This window comes from Theropithecus gelada, chromosome 2 (genome assembly GCF_003255815.1).
Source record: "Theropithecus gelada isolate Dixy chromosome 2, Tgel_1.0, whole genome shotgun sequence".
Classification (NCBI taxonomy): Eukaryota; Metazoa; Chordata; class Mammalia; order Primates; family Cercopithecidae; genus Theropithecus; species Theropithecus gelada.
Genome location: NC_037669.1, coordinates 89949696 through 89963661, shown reverse-complemented (window position 1 = coordinate 89963661; position 13966 = coordinate 89949696). Strand labels below are relative to the sequence as shown.

Here is a 13966-nt window from a genome sequence, read left to right as displayed (position 1 = left end):
GGTGCTGGGCCTGGTGGCCATGGGGACAAGTCATACCTCCCCCGGTGCTCATGAGGCCCTGGCTAGGCAGCTTCCCTCTGCCCCCAAAATGACCTCTCCTGAAAGGACTCCTGGATTCCTGAGTATGAAGAAACCGGGATGCCCATGATGTACCTCACCAATGACTGTGACTGGGTCCTGGCCCACTCTGGACCTCAGCTGACTCAGCTGCAAAGCAAGGGGTTTGTTTCTCCAGCTCTCAGCCTTGATTTTCTCACTGGCCCTTCCCCAGACCCCTGCCTCTCAGTCCTACTGCCCTTCCTTTGCATGTACTCTTCCATATTCTTGCAATATTCTTCCTCACTGTTCTTCTCCCTCTAGCACTCCCTGCATCACCTCCTCAAAGAAAGCTTCTTGACCTTCCCAGGCACCACTGGTTTCTCTCTTGTCTGTGTATACAGCTACATGAATATTTCCATAGGGGCAGCAGCTCCCAGCTCCAGGATGAAGAGACTGATTGATTGATTGATTGATTGATTGATTGATTTTGAGACGGAGTCTACCTCTGTTGCCAGGCTGGAGGGCAGTGATGCGATCTTAGCTCACTGCAACCTCCGCCTCCCGGTTTCAAGCGATTCTCCTGCCTCAGCCTCCCAAGTAGCTGGGATTACAGGCATGAATTGCCATGCCCAGTTAATTTTTGTATTTTTAGTAGAGATGGGGTTTCACCATGTTGGCCAGGATAGTCGATCTCCTAACCTCATGATCCTCCCACCTCAGCCTTCCAAAGTTTTGGGATTACAGGCACGAGCCACCGCACCCGGCCTTATTCATTTAAATTGACATGTATTTACCTGCCACCCTGCAAGAAGCCTGGAATTAGGGATGTGAGTGGGATAGACCCACCACCAGAATAGTGGGATGTGGCTGGGGAAGGGGAAGCCCCAGGACAATGGGACTCAGAGAGGCCCAGCTCACAGCCAGGAAATGAAAGGTGGGGAGGAGGGATTAATTTAACAGGGTAGAGGGATGGGAGGGAAGATCCAGGGATGGAGAGAGCAAGGGAAGCCAGATGGTTGGAGTGCCAGTGTGTTGCACGTGGAGGGACATGAGGTGGACCCTTGAGTGGAGACAATCATAAAGCCTTACAGAAATCGCTATTATTGGGCCAGGCACGGTGCCTCACGCCTGTAATCCCAGCACTTTGGGAGGCTAAGGCAGGAGGATTGCCTGAGCCCAGGAGTTCAAGACCAGCCTGGGCAACATGGTGAGACCCCATCTCTATTTAAAAAAAAAAAATGGGCCGGGCGCGGTGGCTCACGCCTGTAATCCCAGCACTTTGGGAGGCTGAGGCGGGTGGATCACGAGGTCAGGAGAACGAGACCATCCTGGCTAAAACGGTGAAACCCCGTCTCTACTAAAAATGCAAAAAATTAGCCTGGCAGTGGGCGCCTGTAGTCCCAGCTACTTGGGAGACTGAGGCAGGAGAATGGTGTGAACCCGGGAGGCAGAGCTTGCAGTGAGCTGAGATCCGGCCACTGCACTCCAGCCTGGGTGACACAGCGAGACTCCGTCTCAAAAAAAAAAAAAAAAAAAAAAAATGGGGGACGGCGCATGGTGGTTCACGCCTGCAATCCCAGCACTTTGTGAAGTCAAGGCGGGCAGGTCACCTGACATCAGGAGTTTGAGACTGGCCTGACCAACATGGCAAAACCCCATCTCTACTGAAAATACAAAAATTAGCTGGGTGTGGTGGCGGGTGCCTGTAATCCCAGCTACTTAGAAAGCTGAGGCACAAGAATCACTTGAACCCGGGAGGCAGGGATTGCAGTGAGCTGAGATCGTGCCACTGCACTCCAGCTTGGGCAATAGAGCAAGACACAGTCTCAAAAAAAAGAAATCGCTACTATAACACCTCACCCTTATTGAGAGCTTCCTATGTGCCATGTACATTCTGTATGTTTTACATGTTTCCTCCTGAAGTCCTGTCCTCTGCCTGTGCTTTGGGTATGTGTAACCATCAGGCCCATTTTACTGATAAGAAAACCGAGGCACAGGGAGTTTCTGGTACTTGTCCAAAGTAACAAGTAGCTGGCAAGTTTGCAAACTGCTCCTCAGAGTCTTTGCTTCCAACTGCCAGCCTACAGCCTCCACCTGCTGCAGAGTCCAAACCAGTGTGTGTGGGGACTTTATCTATCGTCAGGGCATTGGGGAACCACAGAAGGTTTCTGAGCATGGAGGTGATGTGATTTCTTTCAGTAGGATGCCCTTGGCTGCCATGTGGAGGATAAATTGTAGGGAAACAGGAGAGCCAAGGAAGAGGCTAGAGTCCTAAGCTGGGAGATAGTGGTGACAGAGAAGAAATACAGATTGAAGGGGAAATTGAGGTAGGGAAGAGGCTGGCGGCATATAGGGGTAGGGGAGGGGAGTCATTGCTGTGGCTGGTGGGGGGACCATGAAGTGGTGGAGAACCTCGGAACAGGGGCCAGTGGGATAGGATGTACCCAGTTCTGGACAGTGTGGGTTTGAGGTGCCTAGATGTCTCGGGGAGGCTTCAGAGCAGTGGTGGACATGGGGTTGGCAATCAAAGAAGTCAGGCTGGAGAGGACCTTGTGGGGTTCTGAGCCCCCGGAGTGGGAGGTGTATGACTGGAGTGGCAAGCAGAGGCCTGGCCATAGCCTTGGGGACCCCATGGAGATGGAGAGGGAGCAGCTAGCAGGGTGGAAGCAAGGGTTGCTGGGCTCCCTGGGAAGAGCATAGGACTGGAAAGGAGCAGCTAACTGGTGGGAAGGGTGCCATAACCACAGGACCTGGCCTGGGATGGGGGAAGGCCATGCCTTCCAGTGGCCGCATCCTGCCCTGCCTCCATAGATTGGGGTCTGTGTTGTGCCCACCTACTGAGAGCAGGGCCTCCAAGGGGCTGACAGTTTCTCCCTGTTGCCTGGCAACTGTGAGAGCTGTTGGCTGTTGCTAGGAGCAGGCTAGAGAGGCCAGAGGAGCGAGGATCAGCTCTCAAGCCTGGGGTGGGGTGACGGGTGGAGGGAAGGGGAGGGGCCCACCTTGGAAGCCAGTCTGTGCGTGGACAGACTGTATTCTTGGCCATATGTACCCATTTTTGTAGTGAGTTCTGTGGATCTGAGGCACGTTGGAGGCTGACCTATGTGTAGGTGTATACAGCGTATCTGTGGCCCTGGTGGGCGTTATGTGTCCTCAACATGTTGCACACCCATGGCAGGGCCTGCTTGAGCTTCAGAGCAGTGGTGGACATGGGGCATCATATCCCATGTCTCAGGACAGGAGGGAGCCCTGAGGGAGTCATTGGAGGACTTCCAGGTCAATGACTCCTCAACAAGAGAGACATTCAGATAGGGATATGCAGACACTCCAGGGAGAACAGCCAGCCTGGGGATTGGGAGCTGGAACAAAATGTGTACCAAGGTTCTTTTTTTTTTGAAACGGAATCTTGCTCTGTTGCCCAGGCTAGAGTGCAGTGGTGTGATCTCGACTCACTGCAATCTCCAGTTTCCAGGTTCAAGCGATTCTCCTGTTTCAGCCTCCTGAGTAACCGGGATTACAGTCACATGCCACCACGCCCAGCTAATTTTTTTTTTTTAAATGGGGTTTCGCTCTTGTTGCCCAGGCTAGAGTGCAATGGCGTGACATTGGCTCACTGCAACCTTCGCCTCCTGGGTTCAAGCAATTCTCCTGCCTCAGTCTCCCAAGTAGCTGGGATTACAGGCACCCACCACCATGCCCAGCTAATTTTTTGTGTTTTAGTAGAGACAGGGTTTCTCCATGTTGGTCAGGCTGGTCTCGAACTCTTGACCTCAGGTGATCCGCCCACCTCAGCCTCCTGAAGTGCTGGGATTACAGGTGTGAGCCACCGCACCCAGCCTAATTTTTGTAATTGTAGTAAAGACAAGGTTTCACCATGTTGGCCAGGCTGGTGTTGAACTCCTGACCTCAAGAGATTTGCCTGCTTCAGCCTCCCAGAGTGCTGGGATTACAGGCATGAGCCACCATGCCCAGTCAAAATGTTTTCCAAGGTTCCAAGGACGGGGTCTATGCTAAACACCGGCCTGTTGGTGGCAAGCACCCTGTCTTGCGTCAGGGGACTTCCCTGTCTTTGGGCTGGGGCCTCCTGGCCTGATGGCACTGGGGCCACACAAAATGCCTTCGTGGTTCATCTTTGGCAGCCCCTTCAAATGTCCAGTCGAGGTTGGGGCTCTGGGCACAGGATCAGAAAGACTTGAAATGTTCAGCTAGAAACACTGCTGCCTCCACCCCACCTTTGCCTGGCCATAGGGTTGCAGCCATTGCCCAGTGGGGACAGGCCACAGGAGGGTGGGATGTGGGATCATGGCCACCTCCAGACGTGGACAGGCCATGGAAGAGACAGGTCATAAGATTGTGGCCACTTTTGTTTCTAGAAGTCCAGTGGCAACTCCTTCCTCTTTTTTCCCTCCCAACCCCCTCACCCTGCCTGCTCGCCCTCCCCTCTTCCTCCCTCTCTACCCTCTCACCCTCTCTCCCTTTCTCCCTTGGGTCCTGATTGCCTGGTCCCAGATTGGAGTCCAGGATGGCTGCCTACAGAAGAATGCCTCCTGGTAGGTTGGGGAAGGATGGATATGAGAAGTCACCCAGCTAAAGGAGACAGCCTAGGCAAAGGTGTAAAGATGGAAATCAACTTTTTTTTTTTTCTTTTTAGATGGAGTTTTGCTCTGTCGCCCAAGGTGGAGTGCAATGAATGGCGTGATCTCGGCTCACTGCAACCTCCGCCTCCCGGGTTGAAGCAGTTCTCTTGCCTCAGCCTCCTGAGTAGCTGGGATTACAGGCGCCCACCACCACGCCCAGCTAATTTTTGTATTTTTAGTAGAGACGGGGTTTCACCATGTTGGCCAGGCTGGTCTCGAGATCCTGACCTCAAGTGATCCGCCCGCCTCGGCCTCCAAAAGTGCTGGGATTACTGGCGTGAGCCCCTGGGCCCGGCCTTTGTTTTTTCTTTTTCGATTTGCTGCAACCCAGAGGGAGAAGGCGGTTTACCGCCTTAAGACAGAGAAAACCGCAGTCCAGAAAGGCTCCCGAGTTCTGTAGATTCCAAAACAAGTTTATTGGACTCATTAACTTTAACAAATGACAAAGACACGCCTCCTCCACCTAACTCGCCCAACTTGCAGAAGCTCAGAGCGCTGGTTCCTGCTCTGTCCTCGAGGGCACCGGATCCCCACCCTCGGGCTAACAGATCCGCCCTCACGGCTGTCCAGCAACTGAGCTCCCGGCGCTCCGCACCCAATCACAGCCCGGCCCCGCCTGCAACCCGCCCAGTGCCGGGTCCCTGGGTTTGGATCCACCCCTATTGCCTTTGCTCCGCGTGGCCACGCCTGCAGCCGAGGCCCGAGCCTGGGCTGCGCCTAATTCGCCCTTCGCCCCGCCCTCAAGCCAATCACCAGCCTCGAATCTCCTCTGGCCCCTCCTCCAGACCCGCCCCGGCCCAGTCCCGGGCTTGGTTAGCCCAGGCCCCACCCCCGGCCCGCCCCGCCGTCGGTGCGCGGCGGTCGGGAAGGCGCCTCCTGCAGACGCTCTGAACTGCCGACCCGAGAGCTTCCCGCAGAGGGCTGGTAGTAGGAGCGGAGCGGGTCGGGCGGGGCCGGGCGGGGCCGAGCCGGGCCGTGGGCCGTGTGGGGGCCGGGCGGCGGCCGGGCCGGCGGACGGCGGGATGGGCTGCACCGTGAGCGCCGAGGACAAGGCGGCGGCCGAGCGCTCTAAGATGATCGACAAGAACCTGCGGGAGGACGGAGAGAAGGCGGCGCGGGAGGTGAAGTTGCTGCTGTTGGGTGAGGCCGCGTCCCGCACTGGGATCCTTAATTCCCAGCTCGAATCCCCAGACAAGGACTTTGACCTCTCATACTAGGGCTTCGAACTCCCAGACTCGGGCTGTCTGGGACCCCACACCTGGGCCAGGACCAGGGTTGAAAACTCTAGGTTGGGCTAGACCTTCGATCCTGCCCAGACTCTAGACCAGACCCCTATCTCATCCCAGACCCCAGACCTCCAAATCCAGTCAACAGTGCCCCAACACCCGCGGTCCAGTGCCCTGCTTGGCCATCCCCCCTTGCTAACCAGCTTCACAGAACTTCAGAGACCCCGCCATCCTTCCTTACACTTTACCCAAACCCCCAGGATGCCCGCCACTTGTTCCCCAACCCTCAGGCTCCACTTGTTTTCCTCATCTGCGCCTTTTATTCCTGTTGGGCATGAGCATCCCGCGGAGCCCCTGCCAGGCCCCCTACCCACTCCCTCCTTCTCCCTCTGTGCCCCATCCCTAGTCTGGAATCTGTGTCTTCCACCTGTACGTTCTGACCCAAGGAACCTCTCGAATGGGAAACTGCTCTTGACCCCGCTCTCCAACTGGAACCCCTTCAGCGAGCCCTGCTCCCTGCTTCCTGCCCTCCAGATGCTTCTCTGCAAGCATCACTCCCGAAACCTTCTGCTGATCCTCCACTAAGTCCTCTTACACTCTGGCCTTCCCCAATCCTTCCACCTCTCCTACACCAAGTGCGCTGGGCTAGGATGAGGGAGCCCCGGATTGGAGAGGGCCTAGGCTGCCTTACGCAGAACCCCCACGGGGCTGGACTGAGGCTCCACTGGTCAAGCTGTGGGAGGGGTCCAGGCCTCAGGCTTCCCAGGGAGGCTCTGCGGGCTCTATGTTTTCCAGTTTCGAAGGCCAGTCTGGGAAGTAGGAGAGAGTGTGGAGGAGTTAGGGTTGTGGTCGCCTCCAAGGCCAGGAAAGATGGTGGCTGCTAGAGGGGTGGGGGGAAGTGGAAGTGGTGAGATAGCCGACATATTGCTGCCCCTGCGGGTGAGCCCAAGAGATCTGCTAGTAGGTGCTGGGCTGCCCACACCCCTTCTGGGCTGCAAGGCCTGGGATGTAGCCACTGAGAGTTCGGGGGTTTGTTGGATCTTGGGACACTGTGAAGGGGGATGGTGGACTAGCTGAATGAGGAGTTGAGGGGCCAGCTAGGGGTGGGCCAGGGTGCTTCTGAGCATCCTAGCTGGCCTTTTGCAAAGACAGTGGGCCTACTGGCTGTCCCCATCCAACCTCCCACTGGAAGTAGGGGTGGTGCCCAGTGGCAGTCTGATTTTGATTTGGGGGTTTTAGAGTTGGGGGAGGGAGGCCCTTGCAACAGCACAGCACTGTTGTAGGCTGAGCACTGCCTGGGGGGGTGTGGCCCCTCAGCTTCAGAACTGTCATGGGGCTCCCAGGCTGTGAAAAGCAAGGCTTTTCGTGCTGGGCCTGTGGCCGAGGAACAGCATGTATGTTCATTATGGGCCCATCTGTTGACTGTCCCTGCGGACCCAGCCTCCGGGGCACAGCCTCGGAGGTTTCAAAATGGCATCCGCTTCGCTGCTGCCTCAGGGAGGAAGAGAAGGGGCGGGAAGGGGCGGCGGCCCAGCCTCCTGGGCTGCTTTGCGTTGGGCGCTTGCCTCTTCCTGTCTCTGCTGTGAGTGCAGCAGCGGCAGTGAGTGGGTGTCGACGCGGCGGAATGCCCATCACTGCTGCTGCTGCCCGATGGGCCTGGGGAGGGCACTTCCGGTACCGCTGCCTCCCAGTGCCCAGCGAGGAGTCTCTAGCCAGCCTCTCCCTAGGCTGATTGCAGCTACTGTGGTGACTGAGGAAATGCAAGACTGGACCATAGAGCTGGGGGAACGTAGGGCTTCTGGCTAGTTTTGTGTCCCGACACTAGAAGGGTCCCCGATCCCACCAGACTTGCTCCTTGGAGCCCAGCTCAGCTTTTGGGCTAAGTCAAGTGAGACCCGGCAACTCCTCCCACACTGGGCTGGCAGCAGCCAGGGAGGCAGGGTCTGGCTTAGCACTTTCTAGCCTGGGGAGTTCACCCTGGGGTCCTGGCCTTCTGGCCTTTGCTTACTCTGTGAAATGGGCTTCCTGGGTTTGGGCCAAAGGAGTATCCCAGCTCAGGGTGGGGAGAACAAGAGCCTCCTGGTGGTTCTTGTTGGGGATGTGGGTTGGGAGTTAAGACCCTGCAGTGTGCTGCAAAGGGCTCTGACTAAGCTCTGCCCGATATTGACGACCCAATCTGCCATGGCTGCCTGGGGAGGGATCCTGGCTTGAGCCATGCCTTTCCCATTCAGGTGCAAGGTGGTGATGGGAGCCCAGCTGTGGCAAGTTCAGAGTTCTGGGCGCCTGTCCCATGTAGCGGGAGACTTTGTCCAGGCAACGGGACTCAGGTTGGGCAACTGCCAGGCTTCCCTCCCAGCCAGAACCACGCCTGCTGCCCCGCCTGCACACCACCTCCCTCCATCCTGGGTAGCTCTGCCAGCAGGCGGGCACAGTTCTTGTCACCAGGGTAGAGGCTGATGTGGTACACACAGGCAAGAGAGTATTTCCTGGCAGCTTGGTAGGGGGAGCAGATAACCAGTCCTGCGCTAGGGATGCTCACCACTCCTACCCAGCTCAATGTGATTGACCAGCTAGGCCCAGGTGGAATCTGGGCACTTAAGGGAAAGGAAGCCAGAGTGTGTGTGAGCGGGGAGAGTCTCTGATTTGGGATGGGCTTGTGTGGACGGCTTCACAGAAAAAGGAGACAGTGTCCACCACTGGCTCCATAACGGCTTCAGAATGTAAACAGAGCAGTTCTTTCTTGCCCCTGGAACTTTGCGGAACTGTTGTTCCCTACTTGATTGTTCTTTAAAACTTTACTCCCGGATCACCTCCCAGGATCCTTCCTGGACATCCTCCTTCAACCAAGGTGAAACATCTGGCTCCCAGCGCTGTTGTTTCCCCTCTCAGATGCCTGGAGACTGCAGGGCAGGGCTAAGTCCTCTTCATTTCTGTGCCCAGCATGGAGCCTGGCATCTACTGGGTGTTTCTCATCTGTTTGTTGAATGAAGGAAGTATCCTCTGAACCTGATTTTGGGTAGATGGAGGAGTAAACTGAGTGGCAGTTTGCGTACTGTGGGCAGGTGGCAAGGGCCCACAGGCCCACCGCAGGGTTGGTGACCAGCACTGAGGGGACCCTGAGAAAAGTTCTTCAGGCTGTTTCTTCCCAGCCCCGCCACAGGCTATGCTGGCACCTAAGAGACAGTTCTTACCCCACCCAGTGTGGAACTCCTGCTGAGCAGAGTGGCTTTGGATTCTTCCTTCCAACTCAGGCTGTTGGTGCGCTGCTAGAGGGCTGCTGTCTCTGACACTCCAGTAGCCACAGTTGAGCTTGAGCTGGCTGGTATAGCTGGGGCTGCCCTGCAGCCCTGGGGCTCAGACCAGAGTAATGCTGTGAGGGTCCTGGTACTGGCCAGCGCAGAGACTGCACATAGCAAGGGCTCAATGAAGTTTACCAAGAGAAGAAAGGGGGTTTTGTGACCTCTCTCCTGTCTGTGTCTCTTGCAAAGGACTAGCATACTGTAGATGCCTAATGATTGTATATGGACAGAATGAAGTGATTGAACATGTCCATGAACAGGGCAGAGCTCCTGGGAGAGGGGTAAGTATAATCCTGGGGCAGCCACTGGAGCCTGGTCTAGCTGGAGATAGATGGGAAGGGCTGGCCTGAGATTCTGGCTGGCTGGCTGGGTAATGGGTTAGACTCTAGTGGTGCCTGTGAAGGTGGGGGGGGGCTTCCTGGAGGAGGCGTCTGCTGGGCAGCTGTGAAGGATGAACACCATTTGCTGGGGCTAGGCACTGGGAGGCAGAGGGACCAACTTGACAAGAGCACTGCAGCGGGAATACAAGACTTGGCCTGTATTCCCAAGAGCTTGGGTGGGTGTTTCCTGGCCTGGGGGGAAAGGGCCACCCTCCCTGGACCAGCCCATGGGGTAATCCAGACCTGAGTTCGAATCCCAGTTCCACCTATGGCACTGGCTGAGAAACTCAGCATCAGGTGAAGCCCTGGCAGGAGTCCTGCTCTCCACTCATAACCTGGGGGCAGAGTGCCTCCCTGCAGCCACAGGTGTTACAGGGACAGTCCACCAAAGCCTGGAGGTATGAAAAGTGGGTGAGGAAGGCCAGGCGCAGTGGCTCACGCCTATAATCCAAGCACTTTGGGAGGTCGAGGCAGGCAGATCACCTGAGGTCAGGAGTTCAAGACCAGCCTGGCCAACATGATGAAACCCCATCTCTACTAAAAATACAAAAAAATTAGCCAGGTATGGTGGTGTGAACCTGTAACCCCAGCTACTCGGGAGGCATGAGAATCGCTTGAACCTAGGAAATGAAGGTTACAGTGGGCCGAGATGGTGCCACTGCACTCCAGCCTGGGGGACAGAGCCAGACTCTGTCTCAAAAACAAAAAACAACAAAGAAAGGAAGAAAGGAAAGAAAGAAAAAAATGGATGAGGGACCCACTGCTGAGAGTTTGGTGAGAAGGAGTCTCCCATCCTAGAGGCTGCCTGGCCCCGGTTTGCGGCCCTGGGGAACCCCCTCCTCTGGCCTCAGGCAGCTGTTCACAGCAAGTGGGGAGCCCAAGGCATGCAGATAGTTGGTGCCAGCAGGAGTGACAGACTGCCCTGGGGACCTTCGACCTCTGGGGGTCTAGGTTTGGAGATGTGGCAGGGCCCTGGGTGCCAGGTGGCCAGTACCCACCCAGGCTGGCCTCCAGCCCCTACATTCTACCCCAGCCTTCTCCTTCACTGCTGGAGCTCATTAGCACTTGAATGGGGGGCGGGGCGGCTTGGGCCTCTGAGTCTCTTCTTCCCACCCCTCCCCCAGGCTTGGCGGGGCTTTGTCTGCAGGAGCAGGCAGGGATGGAGCTCCCACACCAAGGAGTGAACAGGGGTCCAAGCCATAGCTGACCCCCTCTGCCTGCATCCTGCCCAGTTCTGCTAGGTTCAGCCCCTGCCTGTCACGCCAGTGTCAGCACAGCCAACATGAGGTCATACCTCTAGGGTAGGAGTGAGACTAGGTCCTTCAAGGGATACCTCTGAGCTGAGAGACTAGGTGAATCAGGGCAGCTGGAGCTAAGCTGGGGACATCCCAAACAGAGTGGGGGAGGGGAACCCCAGATGAGGGCAGAGCAGGTGTGAGGACAGAGGGAATGAGCTGCGCTGCTGTGGCTGGAGGTGGAAGTCAAGCCAGTTGCGGGACATGGGCTTCCATGCCAGAAGCCCTGAGGCAGCATCACCACCCACTATGTGTTGGAGCCTAGGCTGCCGGGTGGGGCCTGGGGATGGTCCAGGACCTCTTTGGCCCTGGGCAGCTTGTCAGGGGTTGGCCCTGGGTGGCCTGAGAGGTAGGGTCACTGAGTGGCATCACTGATGTCCCAGGCCCTTGAACATCTGTTTGCCTAGCAAGTGGCAGCAGGTAGTGCTGAAGGTGGGGTGTGGTCAGATCCCAGCAAGGTCCGTAGGCCTCCAGAACTGCAGGGGTGGGGCAGTAGGTGCACTTGGGGCTACTGGGGCCACAGGCAGACACACAGGTCCTGTATACTCTGCCCTTGATCTCAGTTCTTGGTCCCTGGCTGTGTCTCCTCAGTCTGTCTCTAAAAGCCAGCCATTCACTTGGCGGGAACAGGATGAAGGAAGCTTTGTCCACCCAAGCTCTGAGCCACTGAGGAACCAGGGACTCCCCCCACCCCACCCACAGCAGAGGAGGAGACTGTCACCCCAGAGCCTGAGTGCGGCCTCTCCTGCATCCCGTTGTGCTGTGGGGGAAGGCAGGACTGGGCAGATGGGGGCAAGGTACAGGCCAGGGAATAGTCTCATCTTCCCAGCATCTCAGGCCAGGAGTCTTGTCCTAGGAGTTCGGCGAGGAGGGGGAAGGGGTCAGCAGGTTCTGGACAGGCCACTGGTGATGCACCCAGCCTAAGAGTGCTCTGCAAGGTGCTTTGGGGAAGGCAAAGGATTGGGCCCTTTGATGGTGTCCCTGGTACCTGATGCTCTCAGGCAGCCCTTCCCTCAGCTACAGGTGCAGGGTGGGGCCCCATCTGCCCAGCCCCACCCGGCCCTTCTAGCCTGAAGCTCTTGTTCTTACTAAACTCCAACCCCACCCTCACCCTGATGTTACTTCTTGGGGCTGTGGCTGCTCTTGGTGGCTGGGGAGGAAGAATCTTTCTGGAATAACCAAACATTTGCTGGGCTGGTTCTTCTGTGTCGGCCTCTGTGCATATTTACAAGGCTTAAAAGGCAGCACCACACCAGTCTGAGCAAAGGCCTAAAGGTGGGGTCATCTCAGCCTTGTTGGGAGAAGATATCCTTATGGCTTGGAGGAATCTGGGGGCTCCAAGGCTGCTGATAGCCTCAAGATATGCAAAGGAGGTGTTGGTAGCACCTATTGTGTGTGCCCCAGGCGGGAAGGAGGAGGTAGTGAGGTCTGCACGACTTGGCAGGGCAGGGCTGGGCCTCTCGGGGAAGTGGTGTCCACACCAGAGGAAAAGGAGGAAGCAGCTGGGGGAGGAGGAGCCCAAAAGAGGAAGAGGCCAGAGGGCTGCCTGGTGCTAGGGTGGGGGTGAGAGCCCAAGGGCCCCCCAGGGCTTTGCCAACTGGAAGGGTCTAGGAGGTGAACACCTGCCCAGGCTTATCTGTGCACTCCTGTGCACTCCTGTGGGCCATTCTAGTGGCGGTCACTGAGTTGGAGCAAGTCCAGGTAGTTGTCCCCAGCAACCGTCAGGCCCAGGATCCCAGAGAAGGTGGTGCCTCCGAGAAGGATTCCAGGCCCCTTCTTTGGCCACAGGAAGTTGTGGCTGGGAGAGGGACGCTGGCGGGAGGGCTAGCAGGAAGGCAGAGGGCCGCTCTTAGATTCCCGAGCGGCCATTGCTCTCCAAAGCCGGAAGGCCAGCCACAGGCTGAGATGAATGCCTGGAAATGCAGCAGCAGCCCCGAGATGAGCTCACTCTGGATTTCCCCTGCTGGGGGCGGACAAAGGAGCCCTTGCCTCAGCCTAAGGATTCTCCCCTGACAGCACCCACTCACTGGGTCTAGGGCTGCATTTACTGGGCCTATTTCCCCTCAGGTGATAACCACAGCTGTCTCTGATTGAGCCTTGACTGTTGTGTGGAGCCGAATTGTTCATTATCTTGTCATATTTAATCCTGTGAGGCTGGGACTGACATTATACCCATTTCACTGATGGGCAAACTGAAGCTCAGGGATTTTACGCACTTACACAAGAAACAGAGACGCCAGGACATGACCCATGTGGTGGCCAAGCGCTTGCCTCCAACTGCCATGGCCCCTTGGGAGTCTGTGCTGGCTGGAAGTAACGGATCAGGCAGGACAGCAGGCAGACAGTGTGGGTGCATGTGTGTTCTGCATGTGTCTATGGTCCCTGGCTCGCAGGCCTCAATTCCTCTTTTAGGAGACAGAAAGGAAGCTGTCTGACCTGGAAGGTGGGACCGAAGACTGTGTATGAATCTTTCTACAGCCATGTGGTCATGGGGGAACCCCCCGCTTTTTTTTCTTTTTGAGATGGAGTCTCACTTTGTCGCCCAGGCTGGAGTGCAGTGGCATGATCTCCGCTCACTGCAACCTCCGCCTCCTGGGTTCAAGCGATTCTCCTGCCTCAGCCTCCTGAGTAGCTGGGACTACAGGCACACACCACCACACCCAGCTAATTTTTGTATTTTTAGTAGAGATGGGATTTCACCATGTTGGTCAGGCTGGTATCGAACTCCTGACCTTAAGTGATTCGTCTGCCTCAGCCTCCCAGAGTGCTGGGATTACAGGTGTGAGCCACCGTGCCCGGCCACAGCTGCACCTTTTGACTTCCCGCTTTTCCTCCTCCGTATCCCCTCACAGTGATGCTCAAGTTATAGCTGGCAACTTAGGACTTCATTCTTTCCCTAATATTATGCTTGTTCTCCCACAAGCCCCAGTCTTAGACTGAGACCAAGCCTGAGGAAGGTTCAGAAGCTACTGAAGTGCATGATGAGGGCCCCTGAGACTGGGAATTGTCCAGAGGAGTGAAAGGAAAGCATGTTCCTTAGGGCTGCACCGTGAGCACAGGCTCAGTGCTGGATGCATGTGTGATGCTGTGTGG

The 13966-nt window shown here is 56.6% G+C and overlaps 1 protein-coding gene across 3 annotated transcripts in view; it reads left to right on the top strand.

Annotated features, from left to right (window-relative positions):
* GNAI2 (G protein subunit alpha i2) overlaps window positions 1-13966 on the top strand; it is a 29413-nt gene continuing 15447 nt past the window's right edge. The window contains exon 1 of one of the 3 annotated variants that reach the window (XM_025376705.1): window positions 1-221. Coding sequence is in view for 1 of the 3 variants with exons in the window: in XM_025376703.1 (XP_025232488.1) it covers window positions 5696-5813 (118 nt within the window). In the remaining 2 variants the exon portion in view is untranslated. Of the gene's footprint in view, window positions 222-5308; window positions 5814-13966 lie in introns of those variants that run through there. The other 2 variants (XM_025376703.1, XM_025376706.1) reach the window with 2 other exon arrangements.